The following is a 17,723-nucleotide window of genomic DNA, read 5'->3' on the forward strand; positions in this document are numbered from 1 at the left end:
CTCCACCAACACTCACCTCCTGCCTCCCACTCTCACAGAGCATTGCTCTCTGCGAAGGGCCAACAATGGCTGTAGAGAATGAAATAAGTTAATTTGTGATATTGTACCTTCTTCCAGAGATAATAGCGTGATGTGAGATGTGTGAAAATGCGGATGTCTCTTTATCTGTGTAGTGTAGGTTGGGAATCAGCCCCCTGGGAGACTGCTGGACCCTGTCACGACTGAGAGGCCTTTTGCTGCTTTTCCAGTCACAGCCCAGGGTTGACTTCTTGATTCTTCCTCTCTGAGTCAGCTCTGAGAAAACGCCTCAGGACCTGTGGGTCACAGCGCTGTCTGGGCTGTGCCAAAGTCAGATACATAGACGAGGTAATCACTTTCATTTAGGAAGAAGAAGCGGTTAAACATTGGACCCTGTACTGTCATAGAGCTCCCGGGAAGCACTGTGGGACCATGGAAACAATTTGTTGGCCGAGGGCCCACTAAATGCAGTGTTTTGCACTCTCACCTGAGAGAAGAAGCTGTAGGAAAACAGTCATTTCTTTATAGCTGCTTTGTTCTTTACCATTCTTGTATGAGGTCAGGGATTTGCTCTGCTGTTTGCGTGCCTTGCGTATGTGTGCAAGGCCTACATGTTACATGCCTGCCCGGCCTGAGAAGGCAGGGGGTCTGGGGTCAGTTGAATTCTCCTTGCAGCGTTTTTACTACAGTGAGGCCCAAGACTTGTTTATGACGGTTCCGAGGTGCTGCACTGGGGCTCCCAAGCCAGGCTGCCTGGGGTGGAGTCCTGGCCCTGCCTCTGGCTGAGGGCCCCTGGGTTAGTGGTCGGCTCTCTGTGCCTCGGCTCCCACATACACGAAATAGGGGTGAGCATGATGTCTGTTTTACGTGGGGTATGAGGGTTAAATGGAAAAGTGTGTCGAGCACTTAGCAGAGGGCCTGGCACATTCCAAATGCTCCTCCATAAATGTGCCAGTTATTATTTTAAATCATTTTTCAAAGTTTACTTATGTATGTCTTCTGGTTCCGTAATCCAACTCAAGGAAAGTGACGTAATACCTGAGAACAAGAAAGTGAATGCAAAAGCAGGAATAGGTTTTGGGAAAACAAAAGTGAAACTTTATTACTACCTATACATCAAACCATTAGGGAAAGTAGGAACAGGGAAGTCAGAATGCAATTTGGCATTTTAATACATTGTTTTAATTTTTTATATTTAAATTATTGCACGAGAAATATAAATATATATATTAAACTGTTAATTACATGGTCATATATTATTAAACTTCACTGTACTGTATTAATTAGAAATGCTGAAACATATTTGCCAGAATTTGTACTATTTAGTTTTATTTTTCATAAAGAATATTTGTCTTTGTCATAGACTAATAAATTTTCTGACTGGCATTAATGCATATTAAGTAATATTTTTGCATAATGAGTAATTCAGTTTGCATAACTTTGTGCATGAAGTGATTGGTGGTAGCCATATTTGTGGTTTATTAACTTTCCACTGGAGAAGTGTATAGCTTGATATGTTGGTGATAAATGGTGAAATTCTTTTCTTTGGGATTCATATTTTTTTGTAACAAGGTTTGACTATGAAATATATATATATAGAAAGAAGTAAGATTAATCGGTTATTTCATAAATAAAATTTCAGTCTACAATTTCTTGATCTTTCTTTTTCTCTAGGATATATATACTTTAGATGCCAGCTGTATATGTTTGTAATGTTATTAGTGAAAACTAAAGTAAATTTAGAGGAAAAATACTTCAAATAATACCTAAGCTATGGAAATGTTTCATCAGTATCAGGACTTATATTTCTGCTTATCTTAATTTTATATTTATTTTTTATATGCCTGGAACATGTGCTATAGATTTAAATAGTCAGGCCTCAGTAATTGATTTGTTTGAAGAACAGTCTTAAAGTGATAATAGGAATTAGAAACCATGTTCTTTCCTAAGAAGTGAGAAGTTTCAATACCTTTCTTGTGGATCTAAAGCTCTTGTGATTGAGCCCTGTTAGGATATGGGCGTCAGTCACGTCCGGAGTGACACCCTGTCACACCTGGTGACCAAGCATGATGTGAGGGAAATAAGAGGTCTGCAGCCCCAGACATCTGTCACTCATGGCACTACAGGCTCCTCAGGTTAAGCCAGGGGTCTGTGACTCTGAGGGCTGGGGTTTCAAGTGGCTGAACTTTGGTCCTGTCAGTTAAGAAGGAGTGACAATATGTTTCCTGGAGGCAAAGATCCTAACCATCTCAATTGAACAGTTAAGATTCAAATTGAGGTGAGTCCTGATATAGTACATAGCAGACAACAGAATCCCAAAAGGACAGGGGCATAGCACAGTTCCATTGTCACAGGGCAGAGGCTCAGGAAACATTAAGAGCTCACAACACTATGTCGGTGTGAGGTGTGCTTTTGAATATTTTGGAGGAGCCAGTGCCAATTCTGGGCTTTGGACACTCAGTGAGGACGACTGAAATCATCCTCTTTTGTTCCATCATTTCCCTAGCATTTGTCCTTATCAATAGAACCCAATTTGACTATCTAGTCACTTAAATTCCTAATTCTTTAAGGCACACCCAATTTATGTTCTGTTTACATTAAAATCCTTCATCTAGTTTCCATAGCTGGAGCTCATTTTCCAATCCCTCTGTAGTCCATCAGCCAGTAGAAAGCCTTGATGCATAGAGAGCATTGGAATTCACCTGGAAGGTAGAGGCTGCAGAAGCAGTCCTCCACGTAGGAGAAGAAAATTTAAGAGAGTCAAATGAGCAGGGAACAACTCCCTATAATTATTTTTTATCTTAGTCTCCCATTCAAGAAAACTAATAGCCTCATTCTACCCTCATAGCCAACATTTTTCTTCCACACAAAAAATAATATTGTAATTAATCTTACTGGTATCACCACCAAAAAAAAAGAGCTTTCCTTGATTAAAGAGAAAGGGAATTGCTAAGGAAATGTGTGTGTGTGTGTTTGTGTGTATGTGTATGTGTGTGTGTGTGGTCTGTCCAGAAAAAAATCCAGCCATTGTTAATATAACAAGAATGGTTTGCACAACACCAATGTAACCTGGCCGCCAAGGAGAGTGGACTAGAATGAACATGCATGAACAAGGACAACTTCACTGTACTAGTCACTGTGAATGGTAGATAGCACTGAGTAAGCATGTGTACTGTGTGGCCATGGCAGTCAAAGCGACTGCGTAGAGCAATGAATCTGTATCAAGTTTTGTGTTAAGCTTGAACATTCCTCTGCAGTAACTACCCAGATGATTCAGAAGTCTTTCAGGGATGATGCAATGAGTGCAGTGCACATAAAAGTATGGCACAAACGCTTCAAAGATAGTCAAGAACTTGTTGAAAGTGACCCACGTTCTAGAAGGCCTGCAACAAGCAGAACACCTGAGAATGTTGAATGCGTACAGGCTGCAATCAACAAAGATCAGCAACTGACAGTGTGAGAACTAAAAGCTGATCTGGGGATTCCAAAAGCTACTGTGTCAAGATTTTGATGCAGGATCTTGGCATGAAACATGTCCTCCAAAAATTCATTCTGCAGCTTCTGTTATAGAGCAGAAGGAACATCACGCTGCAGTTGTTAATGACTTGATTCAAACTGCTACCAGTGAACCAGGTTTGCTCAAGAAAGCCGTAACTTTGGAGGTGACTGAGGTATCATTGTCCTTTGTACAGTGTTTCTTGTATCTTGTGTTTTCTTCAATAAATGTCTCTGTTTTTTTATATTACATGGCTGGGTACCTTCTGGACAGACCTCATGTATGGATGTGTATGTGTGTATGTATTGCCTTATGAATACTATATACATGCATTCATTTTTTCATCCTATGACTATAGCTTACTGTTCAATGCTGCCATCTCAGAAATTGTTTGTTCTCAGTGGAATTCCTCCCTCATACCTCTGCAGATTAGAACATACTAGCTTTACAAAATGCTGCACACTCAGATCCTAGACATCAAAGCAAAACAAAAACAATAAACCTTTTCTCTCAGATTTCACAGATCTCCACAATGGTGAGATTAGAGGTGTCCAGAAGATTTAGCTAATCTAGTCTTACGAGAGAAGCTGTGCCTCACAGATCCGTCCCAATAAGTAGCACTAAATCCAGCTGTCACCTTCTATCCTTTGTAGTTCCGTAGGTGTAACCCATATCTCTCTGTCCTTCGCTCACTTCCTCCCCCATCTGGACTCTCTCACCTACCGATACATACACTAGAACACACAGAAAACTCCCCAAAATATATAAAGTGTATGCACAATGCCAAAACTTCTGTGTGAATAAGGAAACCTGCCATCCAAAGGTCTCTCAGTAGCGTGATTGTAGACCATCTTGCAGGCATTGTGATGGCTGATCAAAGGTTTCACTCCTCCTGTGTGGATGGTAAACAGCCACACCTGGTTATTTGTCCTCGAACCTCACACGTGATCTCTGTTCACAGGGACACACAATCAGAAAATAATCCTGTTGTCTAGTTCTATGAGTAACTCTCAGGGGCAGGAGTAAACAGGAATGGAATTCAGATACCGCTTGCCAGCTAGTATTATTTACTGTCTCCCATATGTCAAGTCAGTGTATGTAAAATTCATCATTAGGGAGTCATTTAAATGGGAGGGGGTGTTTAATGGGATGGGCACTCTTAGCAGGGTCCCTGGGAAGGAGCTGCAGCAATGGGGATGGAGTGTGCCCACAGGCATGTGTCTGTCCATGGCACTATCATTTGGAAAATTATAAAAATAAAATCTCACTGTCCCTAATGTTTGGTAATATATAATAATCTACCTAGATGGGTTCCTGTTCGAGTGGTACTGGAGTTAAGAGTACCTATTGCCAAACTTCATCCTTAAATCAACCAAAGGCAATGGATCTGAGTTTATAGTTTATTTAAGATCTAAGTTTAAGAAAAAATGATGGGGAGAAACCTGAGAATTTTTGCAAGTTACCCTGAAAAATGTGTTCACTGTAGATATGCTCTTTGTAACCAAAGTCAGAAAGAATACAGGGAAGTGTTTCAGTGGTTCTTGATTGACAAAAAGCATGAAACATGCAAATAGTATACTGGTGTCTTAGCCTGTCTAGCTGCTAATCCGAACCAATATGTTCACTCATCTTAAGTCATTTATACTCTATTTCAAAAATAGATCGAAACTATTAAAAACTTAAGATCTAGCTCCACAATAATGGTGAAATATGTTGAACAGATGAAAAGGAAAACACCACAGCTTGATGTTAAGAATATACATTTCAGAATGGGCTACTTCACGAAGAAGCTTGGACATCAAAGGCAGAAAACCTGAAGAATTTAGGGAAATAGAAGGCTTATGGGCTGTTGTAAGGGTCCACTTGAAACTCGAGATTACAAATTTATAGTCATTAAAAATATGGTGAAGGTACGGATGTTTATGATACCTGGCCAGGTGAAAAAGCAAATTTTAACACTACTATATGCAGTCTTTCTTATATTTAAATGTGGAGTCATTTCTCCTGTTTCTTCTTCAAGTGCATGATGTGCTTAAATGCATGCAGGAAAGACTCAGTAAATGTTTCTTATATTATCTAGAGGCTGGTAGAAGCTCTGGGAGAGTAAGGGTTGTAATGGCAATGTTCAGTTAGTACAGGTACGCTTTTCCTCCTCGCACGGCCTTCACCGCCCTTCCTTTACATAATAAGCAGAAACACAGTTTGGGTGTGCACACCTGTCTTGGTCATTTTTCATGTCAATATGGTATGAATAAAATATTTTACATTGTCTTACAGAGTTATTGTAACATGCTTTCAGAACATATATAAGACAAGTGCTTAGCTTGAAAGTATTTTTACATTCCAAAATGCAATTTATGATTATGTCTGAATGAAATTGTTTACTGTGTTGGAAGAGAGCATAAAAATAGCACATTGGGAAATCAGTTTTAAAACTTTTAAGTTAATGTTTTTTTCCCTTCTTTATAGGGCCTATTCCAGTAGAAACAAGATGGCTGAGCTCAATACTCACGTGAACGTCAAGGAGAAGGTAAGAGAAAGTTGCCTGTAGGCTTGCAGGCAACTCCAAACTGGATAATGTCGTCTCCAGCCCAATAAATTTAAATTTCAACGGAAAAGCGGAAAATGGTTTGGGAGGGATATATAGTAAGTTTGACACAGTAGGAAACCATTCAACAGAACCATAAGTAGTGTTTACTGAATGTATATTAAGCATATTAATTCACTTCTCATCTGAGCTTGACTAGAACCCCATAAAGTTAATACTGTTGTTACTCTCATTTTACAGAGGAGGGGATGAGACACAGAGAGGTAATTTGTCTGAGTTCACATAAGAAGTAGTAAGCGACAGACCTGGGATCTGAACCCAGGCAGTGCTGTTCCACCGTCCTTAGCCTTCATACTGGCTGCACCTAAGAGCTGGAGTATTATGTTACATCTTCTGAAATGGTCTCATACAGAAATATCCAAAGCCTCACCCGGGGGTCATGCTGTGTATGTAGCCTTTAAAGTTTCTTTCACCACTGAGAGTTCATGACTCTGAAAATCCCCCTTCTCATTTGCTGGAGGTTGACTACATTTCAGAGTCCTTCCAAGTCTTGTCCTCCTCTGTGAACTGTCTGTCCTCCACTTAGGGTCACAGGCACTTGCTACATCCGCTGTCTTGCACTGTTACCTCTAAATGATCATGAACCATAGACCATATGAGACCAGGGAGGTAAAGCTCCTCAACCCATTCATCTGGAACCAGGGTACTGTCGCCCTGGAAGAGATTTGCCCTTGGTCATGCAGCAGAGAGGGACGGCCTGGACTGGAACTCTGTCTACCTTCCACGTGGCCACTTTGCACCTCCACCGATCTGTAACTGCTGAAGGGCAGGGTTTGTCTTTCATCCCATTACAGCCCCATTGCACCTAAAATGGTGAACAGTGAGAGAAGTAGCATTTGTGGGATTCTGTTGTGGTTGTTGTTTTCTACGTAGCAAACATGTATCAGACCCCTTCTTTGTGCCAAACACTGTTTCACATGCTGGGGATATGGCCCTAAACATGTAGATGAGGTCCCTGCTCCCCGGAGCTCACTTTTTGGGGAGGCAAAAGGAGGGTAAACACAATTACATTTAGATGAACGTGGTCATTTCAGAGAGTGATAATTACCACGAGGAAAGTAGGGTGGCAGGGGCGGGTGGCCAGTTTAGATGGGGCTGGTCAGAAGAGCCCTGTTGGAGGTGATATTTGACCTGAGATAAAACAAAAGCAAAGATCTGAGGGCAGAGCATTCCTGATAGAAAAGCAAAAGCAGATGGCCCAGGTGGACTGGCTGAATGTGTGTGGAGAGCAAGTGAACGGTGTGGCCACAGTGTGGGAGGCAGATGGGATTGTGACATGAGGTGAGGCCAGAGAGTGAGGCAGAGTATGGGCACTTCCCCTGTGTTCCTGGACCTCTGATGGATCCATGGGTAGAATTCAGAGTTCCATGAACTTGGGAGGGAGAAGTACATTTTCGTCTTCACTAACACCTACGTGAAATTTAGCATTTCCTTCCATCATGAATGTAGGCAAAGGAGAAAACACCCGCAGTATAGTGGCAGGAGTACCTGTGGCTCTCGCGATTGAAAATCACTGGTTTATTCATGTCCAATTTCATTTGCAGCAGATCTCCTGAATGTTGTTTATCACTGCTCCAAAATTACTGTACTTATAGAGCCTGCACTGTATTGTTATTTGATGCTGATAGAGAAGCACATATATTACTACAGGATAAATTTGTTTTTCATTAATATTTCAATTTTATTTCAATAGGGGTTGTTTCCTTTGTTAACCAGGTGTATTTTATTTCACAAATTTTAAGACATTATTCTTAAAAGGGTCCCATAGACTTCACCAGAGTGCCAAAGGGGTTCCATGCCCTGAGAGGTTTGGAACCTAAGACAAAGCCATGAAGGGCTTTATTCAAAGGGCAGAAGTGGCTGTTGAAAGGTTTTAAGTAGGTGCATGACTTGGAGTGATTTTTTTCTTTAAAGACACCCTGGCTCTGCCAGCCACTATGCTACATGTTTTTTAAATCTTCATATTAAATAGCTTTCCTGTTTGGTGTGGACACAGAGGCTTGAGGTAAAAGTCAAAGTCAGAACAAACTTGTCACTCCAAGCCTCTGCGGACATGATAAAACCAACTTCCACAAACATGCACCTTTTTTGGAATTTTATTTGTTACCTTAAAAATTGATGCATATTTTTTGCCCTGGCTGGTGTGGCTCAGTGAATTGAGCACTGGCCTGCGAACCAAAAGGTTGCCAGTTCCATTCCTGGTCAGGGCACATGCCTGGGTTGCAGCAAGAAGCAACCAATCAGTGTATCTCGTGCAATTGATATTTCTCTCCCTCTCTTTCTCCCTCCCTTCCCCTCTCTCTGAAAATAAATAAATACAATCTTTTTAAAAATGGATGCACATTTTTATTTATTATATTCCATATACTATTTTAATAACAAACTGTTTTTACTTATTGACCATTGAGCACACAATGGCAGAAAGATACACCCCTTTTATATCGTGGCTTCATATTCTCCCAGATTTACAGTCATATTCTCAGGGGAGATGGTCTTTTCCCCAGTTTGAGTAACTGGGCCCAGCACCACACTGCTGACCAGAGATTGGCCCCTTCCCGAATGGCTGTTGATGGAGGGATTGAACAGCTTCTAAAGTTGGACTGTGGGGGCGGGGGAAGCCCTTTAAACCGTCAGAGTCTTAGAAATTGATTCTCTGCAAATTATAACTGTCAGACGGGCCAATATGGTAGTTTCAGCAGTCAAACACAGAGTGTCTTGTTCAAAACAAAGGTGGCATCAGGCCAACAGGAGGAAGGTGATGTGCCAGCACGTGCCACAGAGGGTCAGGGCAAACACCCATGTGTTGGCTTTAGGTACCACATTACCTGCCTGTCATGGTCAATGTCACATACACATATGAAGACTAACAGTAGGTGGTCTTTTTGCTATCCCACTTCAGTAACTTGTCAAAACGTTGGCATTATTTTGAAAGAGGGTGCTATTTAAGTTGTAAATATGATCAGTCCACATGACAATGGAAGTACAGTACCTCTAACTCAATTAGTAAATTCCATCTTCCTATGTCAAAAGGTTAATAGATTTCTCACTCAATAAATAAATCATAATAGACAACTGAAAATTCTGATCATTTATAGTTTTACATTGATTTATTTCAGTACATTTATTTCCTTTAGTTATTAGCTTTTATGGCCTTTTTATGATTAGTTTATTTCTCAATCTGTCACATAGAGCAATGGCATTTTAGTTCTGAAAATTAAGAATAATAACAACTGTTGTGTATTAAATTATAAATTACAAGCTTCTAGATGTCTGAGAACAGATCTGCGTAGTGTTCTACAATACCTAGTCAAGCGCTATGGGAAATTAAACATTCAATAAAAGCCTTGGCATGAAATAAGCTCAGCAGTTATCTCTAGTGGGTCCGCTGTTGGGTGGATTGAAAAGGAGTGGGTGCTTTGATGAGGAAATAATTTCTGCCCTCCGGCAGCTTTTAATTCAAAGGAGGCACTAATAACTTAAGGTTTAATATCCAACATAACTGAAATTTAAAGTTGACACTATGACTGCTTTATTTTCAAATATCTTCATATTATTGGAATATAACTGTAGGGATTTAAATTGGAAATATTGTTAGAGCCAAAGTTCAGTCTCCTTAGTGTGACACGTGTGATCCATCTCCAGTGTGACCTGACCCCCATCTGCTTTTTTACACCTTCATCTGTTGCCACTTCACACACCTGCCTGCAGCTGCCTCCCTGACCTTGAACGTGTTTCCGCCTCCAGCACTTTGCAAAGGCAGTTTTCTCTCTGTGGGGTGTTCTGCTCACAGACCCAACCCTCCCTCACCTCCCTGTTATGAACCTTTCAGATGCTGCTTTCTCCTTCCTTCTGCCCCTCCTGAATGACTGTACTTCTTCTAGTTCCTTTTGGCTTCAGTGAGTTTCCGCATGCAGCCATTACTCCTCGCACTGTGATTGCCAGTCACCTGTCTCCTCAGGCAAGACTGTGTGCTCCTTGGGGACAGGGACTGCGCCTTTCACCTAGGTGGACCCCAGTTAGAATCAGATAGGTGAATGGATAAAGGATGAACGAACACGCCTGCTTGAATAGTTAAGTTCTTTAGAGACTGCATTTCCTGTTTAGGATATTTTGCAAGATCTCAAGCCTTCTTGAAAACTGAAATAATAGGTTAATGAAAATGTCACCTCATTTTAGTCCTCTCTTTGCTAATAAATAAAGCAAGTTTTAAATTGCTTTAAATTGCTTCTAGAAACAGAAGCTAAGGTTACTTAGGGAATTCTTCCAAAAATCAGCCTGGTTATGGGAGGCTTATCAAATACAGGTGGTCACAGATAGGTTTCACAGTAACCAGTGATGTCTTTTGGTGAGTAACTAGTCATATCTCACTATGACAAAAATAATAATAAAGAAAAAAAGGAAGGAGGGGGGAGCGAGGGAGGGAGGAAGGAAAGAACGAAGGAAGGAAGGAAGGAAGGAAGGAAGGAAGGAAGGAAGGAAGGAAGGAAGGAAGGAAGGAAGGAAGGAAGGAAGGAAGGAAATTCCTGTGTCTCATTTTGTTAAGAAGAGATACCAGAACAAAATCTTTGCACTTTATATTTAGGGCATCCTCACTTTCACAGCTCTTTTCTAAATGACATATTTTTAAAGAAATTCAACATTAGAAAATGATAGAGGAGCTAAGGACAGGACCCAGCAGTGACTGTTTCATTATTTCTCCTATGAAACACTATGGTACCGAGCCAAATTGACTTATAAAATTTTAAATTTTAATTCTCAACTGAATAAGAAAGGTTTATTAGCACTAGCATAGACAAAATAAAAATTTTAGTTAGATATTTCCATGCATTATTATAAATTAGTTTCAATAGAACATGCTTCAGCAATAAAATTTGATGATGGAAAGCAAAGGGGATCCTTGTGAGGTAAAATGGGGTTAATATTTCTGAAACCCAGCATGTTGAGGAAATAAGCTCCAGGGAGGTGAAGTCGGCAGAAGAACATGGACTTTGGAAACAGAAGCAGGATTATTAGCTCCTTAATTACTAGTTGAGCAGCCTGGATCAAGTTACTTAACTTGTAGGGGCCTCAGTTTGCTACTCTGTAGATTGGAGGTGATAATAACATTTACTTAACAAAGTCATCAATTCAGTAATAAATGTGAAGCTGCTTTTTGAAATCTTAATTATATAAAGTATAAAGGATATGGGGAGCTCATCTGTGTGTTTTACAATTTAAAAAGTAGAAACGTAGCTCCAGTTAACATTTTTGTTTGGCACTCAAAACATAAATTCACATAGATCTGGTGTTAGAAAGAAAACAAAATAAAAAGCCCAAATAAGAAAAAGCACATGAAATTGGACTTGACTTTTTCAAACTGTGGTAGCTATCACCGAGACTCAAGATGAATCAGTGAGACTAGAAAATATGGTGCTGTGGTTATAAGGAATAGCTCGGTCTAGCATATCTTTGCTGAGTTGTGCCATTACTGTGAACAGCTTTTAGAGCTGTTAGCATTATAAAGGTTAATTCCCTGTAAACAATAATCATTCAGGGTCATTAAAATAATGAGGAAGGAATAGAAGAAGAGAAAAGAGCCTCTTGTCCACAGTGGGAACAGAAAGGGGTCTCTCAACATGTTTGCTGTTGACTGAGACAGACTGTGTCCTAGAGTGTGCCTACCACAGGTCAGCCCGTGCCCCATATTCTTCTTTTTTCTGCAAATGCCTTGATCTGTTATTTTACTGTACAGAAATATAGTTCAGGTCTTTATGTGGGATGGAATATGGTCAGAAAAACCCAAGCATTTGATTATAGAGATTTTAGCAGGACCAGACGAAGTACAGAAGAAACCTGGCATCATGTAGCTTTAAAATATTAACTCCATTTAATAGAGAATTCATTCCATGGGACTTGGGACAAGTTTTAATGACGTGCAATTGTTTTCAAAAGACCAAACCATGGAAGCTTTGGTGGTACATCTTAATTGCATATGTTTTTAGGGGTGTTTAAGTCAATTTAGCCCAATCCTTAAGTTCAAACAGCAAGAACACAAAGCCACTTGCACAGCTTTCAGGTTTCACAATGGACAGGTTCTTGTCGTCATTTTCTCATAGGAAAGAGTCATTAAATTTCCCTTTCAAAGAAAGGAGAGACATTTGACAATAGTTATTGCCTACTGCTTATGTACAGAGCTTGCTGTTATTGTTGCTTGGCAACTAGATCTGACAAGGAGTCTAAAGGAACTGAATGAGTAAATGGAAATGTCAGCATCGGTTTCAGGGGATAAGAAGAAATTTACTATTGCAGGGTTAGCATCATGTTTCTTTTGCGAAGCTGCACGATTAGAATTCACAGTGTTTCTGTTCTGCTTCACATACCCCCTCGCCTTCCAGCCTTTCCTTGTGGCCCTTTTTTGCACTGTGGCTGAGAGGTACACATAAGATATATGATTAATATTAAAGAATACAAAAGATGTCCACAGTGGAATACTACTTGGCCATAAAAAGGAAGAAACTTTTACCCTTTGCGGCAGCATAGATGTACCTGGAGAACATTATGCTCAGTGAAATAAGCCAGTCAGAGAAAGACAAATACTGAATGACTTCATTCATATGTGGAATCTAATGAACAAACTGAACTAACAAGCAAAATAGAGACTGACTCATAGATCAAGGCCAGGATGACAGCTCTTGGGGGGAAGTTAGTGGGTGGAGGCATGGAGCTAAAAGGAAAAAGAACTCAGGGACAACAGTGTGGTGATTACAGGGGGGAGGGGAGTATAAGGAGGATGAATTGTAATGGAAAAAATACAATAAAAGAATAAAGAATACAAGACCATGTCAAAAATTAAAACCTTTGGCAGTAGAAAAAGAGTTCCCTCTGTTGGCAGTCCCTTGGGATTTATGAGTATTTCACCAATATTCTAGTTATTTCTCACAGTGATCCCTCATATTAATTTATACAATTTTTGCCCACAAAAAAATGACAAGACTGCAATGGTTTCCTCTCTCCTGACCTTGAGCACTAAAAATCCATCCGGATAGGTCAGATATGTAGGTAGACAGCCAAACTGATTGATTCAGCATTTAAAAGTATACTGTTTGTGTTATTATTAAAAGCACTTTTTCTCTGTTAGTGATTTCTCCACAACTTGATTACAAGCACAAATGGATGTTTTAATTTATTCGTGTATTTAATAGCTCTTAGAATAGTCTTAGAATAGCTCTTAGAATAGTCATAGTCTTTATGTTCCCAAATATTTGGTAATCAGTATTTAGATGAAGGATTGAGCCCAGATTGTGTAGACGATTCTCAGCTATAAGGAAGACAAGAAGAAGAAGCAGAACATGTCTCCCTGGTTTGAGACAAGCCTTAGAATGCCATTAGGGAAAAGACAGGAGTAATCAGAAAAAACATAGTAGTGTCCATCTGAGTACTCCAAGAAACAGATGCCAAGATGGCGGGGGGGGGCCGGGGGAGCACTTATAAAAGGAAAACCCGAGGAGAAGGGAGCACGAGCATGTAGGGAGAGTCCACAGGCTTCCACACAGGTGTTACATCTCTGAAAGAAGAGGGAGAAGAAAGGAAAGTCGGGTAGGCAGCCTTCACGTGCAGCGTGGTTCTGAGAAAGCTTCTGCAGGCCGATGGGCAGTCCGTGGGCGAGCTGCCAGCAGGCGGACTCCTGCATCCCTGGAAAGGGAGCTTCCACGAGGACCCCGCCACCTCAGCTGTTGACTGGGAGCATCCTGGGGGGACTGTGCCCTGGGTACAGTGGTACTGGGGGGCCCATGGGGGGACAGCTGGGCCAGCGGTCTCTAGTGCTTCCCATAGTGGGAGACTTCGATAGTCACCGCAATATGTGAGTATAACAAAACAGTATATTTAGGGAAGCAATTGAAACAGTATTGGGGAACTCAAACATATAAGAGAAAAGCATATGATTTATATGTTCATTGACGAGCATTAATAAAAAGTTGGAGAACCATTACTCTCAAGTCATTAGTGAATTAAAATACAAACTCTAGATTTTATGTCCCTTTCCCTAGTAAGTTCAATCACACTGCCACTAGTATAAGGGGTCTTCTCAACTTTCAGGGCACACCATGAGTTAGTAGTTTCATTTTCTTTTAAAAGTACATTCTATTTCTAACCATATTCAAGGAAGCAAAAGAACAAGATAATTCTGAAAAAACGGTGTGTCCTTTGGTACATTCTGTAACTTCCCTGGGCTTCAGTTTCCCTGTCTGCCAAAGGAAGGAATTCGTGCCGAGGAACCCCAAATCCTGCTCCGGCCCTAGAGGTGAATGAATATGTGTTTCTTCCCACCTCACTGGTGCCTGCAGGACCACAAAAGGGGACTGAGCCATGGCAGCCTTAGTCCTGATACCAAGTAGCTGCCTCAGTTTAAATGTACTACATAACCTCTCTGTACTCAGTTTGTTGTAAAATAAAGGAATTTGATTAAACCCTCTCTGAGGTCCTTTTACTGTTCACTGGTTCGGCATGTCTTGCTGCCCTGTCTACAGGCCCTTCAGAACCCTCTGCCCACTCATTGCAGATAATTATCAATAAAAATGGATTGAAATGATGGCTGGGGTCATCTGCATAACTTAAAGTTAACATTCGTCTTTAACTGTGGTGAGCACACTGGCATGAGATGCACTCTCATTAAGCATACAAGACGGTATGAATTATAAGCGGGGTATTGTACAGCAGAACTCTAAAACTTAAATCACCTTGTACAACCGAAACTTTATACCAGTTTAACAGAGACTCCCCAGTAATTAGTTTCTCCCCTCAGTCCCTGGCAACCTCCGTTTTTACTCTCTGCTTCCATGAATTTGACTATTTTAGATGCCTCGGGTGAGCGGAATCAGGCAGCATTTGTCCTGCGTCTGGCTAACCTCACTTAGCACAGTGTCCTGGTCCCTCGAGGCTCACGGTGTTGTCACCTGGGGCAGGGTTTCCTTCATTTCCTAAGGCTGAGTAACATGCCACCGTGTGTATATAATGCATTTTCTTTACCCACTCATCCACCCATGGACATTTGCTAGTATTTTTTTAATTGCCTAAAGCTGTAATTTTAGCTATTTGATTAAGGTTGAAAGCACCAACTAGCTTTAACTCTTTTTACTGCCTCGGAGAAAAAGCAAATGAACAAACTCATGAAATCATTGGGAAAATAAGATCGGGTCAGTCAGGTGATCATTTTTACTGGTGTTTTAAATCAGCATGTCTCTCTTTTTTTAAAAAAATAAATCCTGTTAAAATAAAAAAAGATATGTGTGTGAACAAATACACTTCCCCCAAAGACAGAGTGTATTCCTGGTTTCCATGGTTTTCAGATGGTCTCCTTCCTTCATGCCACAGTGAAGAAGTATCCAAGGTTGATATAATTTAGAGATTAACTTTACTCCTTTATTCTGGTATTGACGAAAGAGTAATTAACTCCTTTATTCTTGTATTGATTAAAGGGTATTAGTGACTTACATTTTCATGGTACTCTTCATCTAAAGAGTTCTGTAAATGAATGAGGAAAAAATTCCATAGGGAGAGTGGATGTCAATAATCCCCTCTCCCCCTGTCCAAGTAGAGACCTTAAATTCCAAAGAAGAGGAAGGAAGGTTTTTACTGAATAGTCTTAAGTTGGAAGCCCAAGATAAATTAAAACTACCTCCCTTTTCTATTCTGGTTTAAATACAAAAAGGAAACGCCTTGTAAAAATAACCTTGCCTTTTTTTTTTTGTCTTCACTAATAAATTCAAATATGGATTTCCCCAGAGAAAGTATTTACCTAAGTCCTAAACTGGGTGGGTGTAACAGTCTGGCTGTAAACGGACTTCCAGTGGCCTCAGGGGTTCACCCTGCCCTAAAATATGTGCAAGTCTGCTAGCAGTGCTGGAAAACATGGAAGAATCAAGCCCAATTATAGAAAACACGCAGGTGTGCACAAAATGCGTGCTAGCTCAGTGGGTGAAATGAAACGTGTGTGAAGACCATTGCTTGTCTCAATACAGCTTAGAGGGGCAACTTCTCCTAATAGCAATCTTTCGAGATGTGTGTGGGTGTGTGTACCCTAGAAGTGTCTGATTAAAGGAAAGAATTGTGAAATGAAGAATTTATCATGGGCTTAATTACAAGATTTAAGATACTTTGGTTATCAGACTTGAATTTTATGATTTTTTTAGATAGGAGAAAAGTCCATTTGAGTATGTTATCTCTTGCTCTACAACAAGTGAAGTTTTTAGGAATTAAAGAAGTTATATGACTTTTTTAAGCTATCAATTTTTGCCTAGTATTATAACAACTCTCAAGTTATTATTTATTATTTTATTTTTGAGAAAAATCATTATTTTTCTTAAAGGTTTAGTAAATTGACAAAATATAGACCCAGAATTGATGGAAAGAAATCTAGGTGGTTGTTGTTTTCAACTGTTTGAGGCAGATGGTATTCTCCGGTGACCACATCAAGACCTGCCCCATTAAGAGGTGGGGTCTGTGCCCCTTCACTTTAAACTGGGTAGGCTTTTGGGACTGGCTGGCCAGGACAGTAGGAAGGAGGTGACTCTATGTGGCCTGGGAAGCTAGGTCATTCACAACTGGTTGGGACAGTTGTGCTGCAGCTCAGAGCTGCCATGTAAACAATCTGCTCTAAGGCCACCACGCTCTGAGGAAGTCCAGACTAGCCCCCCAGGAGAGACCACATGGAGAAGACTTGAGACTGCATGAAGACAGAGATATGCCCAGCCAGTCCCCAGCTGCACAGCGCCCCTCTTATCATCCACCTCTCTCATCCAGTCTCTCTCTCTCTCTCACACACACACACACACACACATCTGCTCTTTGTTCTCCATGGACTCTCTCATCCATTAGCCTCTCCCTAGTCCCCCAGCCCATTATCCCCCTGCACAGACCACAGATGCCTTGATTGGCATCTTGATGATTCTCAGCCCCCATATCCCAGGATCCCTAGGCTCTACCACTGTGTTTCTAATGTGTTGTGACCTTGGATCATCCCTTTTCTTTGCTCCTGCTCCTGGCTTACCGAGCATCGCCAGGGAAAGCCATGCTGCTGGCTCCATGACGGCTCGGTGCAGTCCAGCATCAGTGGGACTGCGCTCCCGCCCAGCATCCTTTCATTCATCTGGCCATTCCTCTGTTCATCTCCTGTACGTCCCTAAAAGGCAGCTCCAAACCTTTCTCCACTGTTTTAGCCTAAGCAAAATCTAAAACATTCACACAGAGGAAATACAGTAGTGTCCTTACATTTTCCTCTTCACAGTCTCAAATTTTCATTGTATCTTCCTTTACTCTTTCTTTTTCTCCTTTCTCAGAATTAGGAAAATGAGAGAGAACCATGCCCCCTCCTTTTCAAAGCTTGCTTTCTCTCACACTGATTTTGATGTCTTTTTATTATTATTATTATTATTCCCTCTGGGACTTTGTTTCAAAATTCATTTTCTGTCTTGCCTCTCTTCAAATCCTTTCTTACTGCAGGCCCCTTCCCTCAGTTCAGTGAACATGCCTAGGTACTTTGGGGAGATTAATGGTGCAGTGGTTGTTTAAGATGGATCAGAGAGACGAGAACCTAAGCCAGGGGATCCAGTGAGAAGGCTTTTC

General features: G+C 40.8%; 1 protein-coding gene across 4 annotated transcripts in view; it reads left to right on the plus strand.

The window, feature by feature from the left end:
- The window catches only part of SPATS2L (spermatogenesis associated serine rich 2 like), a 162,708-nt gene that overhangs the window by 74,000 nt on the left and 70,985 nt on the right, over window positions 1-17,723 (plus strand). For all 4 annotated transcript variants that reach the window (XM_037167536.2, XM_037167533.2, XM_037167534.2 and 1 more), the window contains one exon: window positions 5,984-6,044. In XM_037167536.2, coding sequence (XP_037023431.1) covers window positions 6,006-6,044 — 39 coding nt within the window. In that variant the 5' untranslated portion in view covers window positions 5,984-6,005. The remainder of the gene's footprint in view (window positions 1-5,983; window positions 6,045-17,723) is intronic.

This window comes from Artibeus jamaicensis, unplaced genomic scaffold, assembly GCF_021234435.1.
Source record: "Artibeus jamaicensis isolate MK-2021 breed Jamaican fruit bat unplaced genomic scaffold, CSHL_Jam_final contig_391, whole genome shotgun sequence".
Classification (NCBI taxonomy): domain Eukaryota; kingdom Metazoa; phylum Chordata; class Mammalia; order Chiroptera; family Phyllostomidae; genus Artibeus; species Artibeus jamaicensis.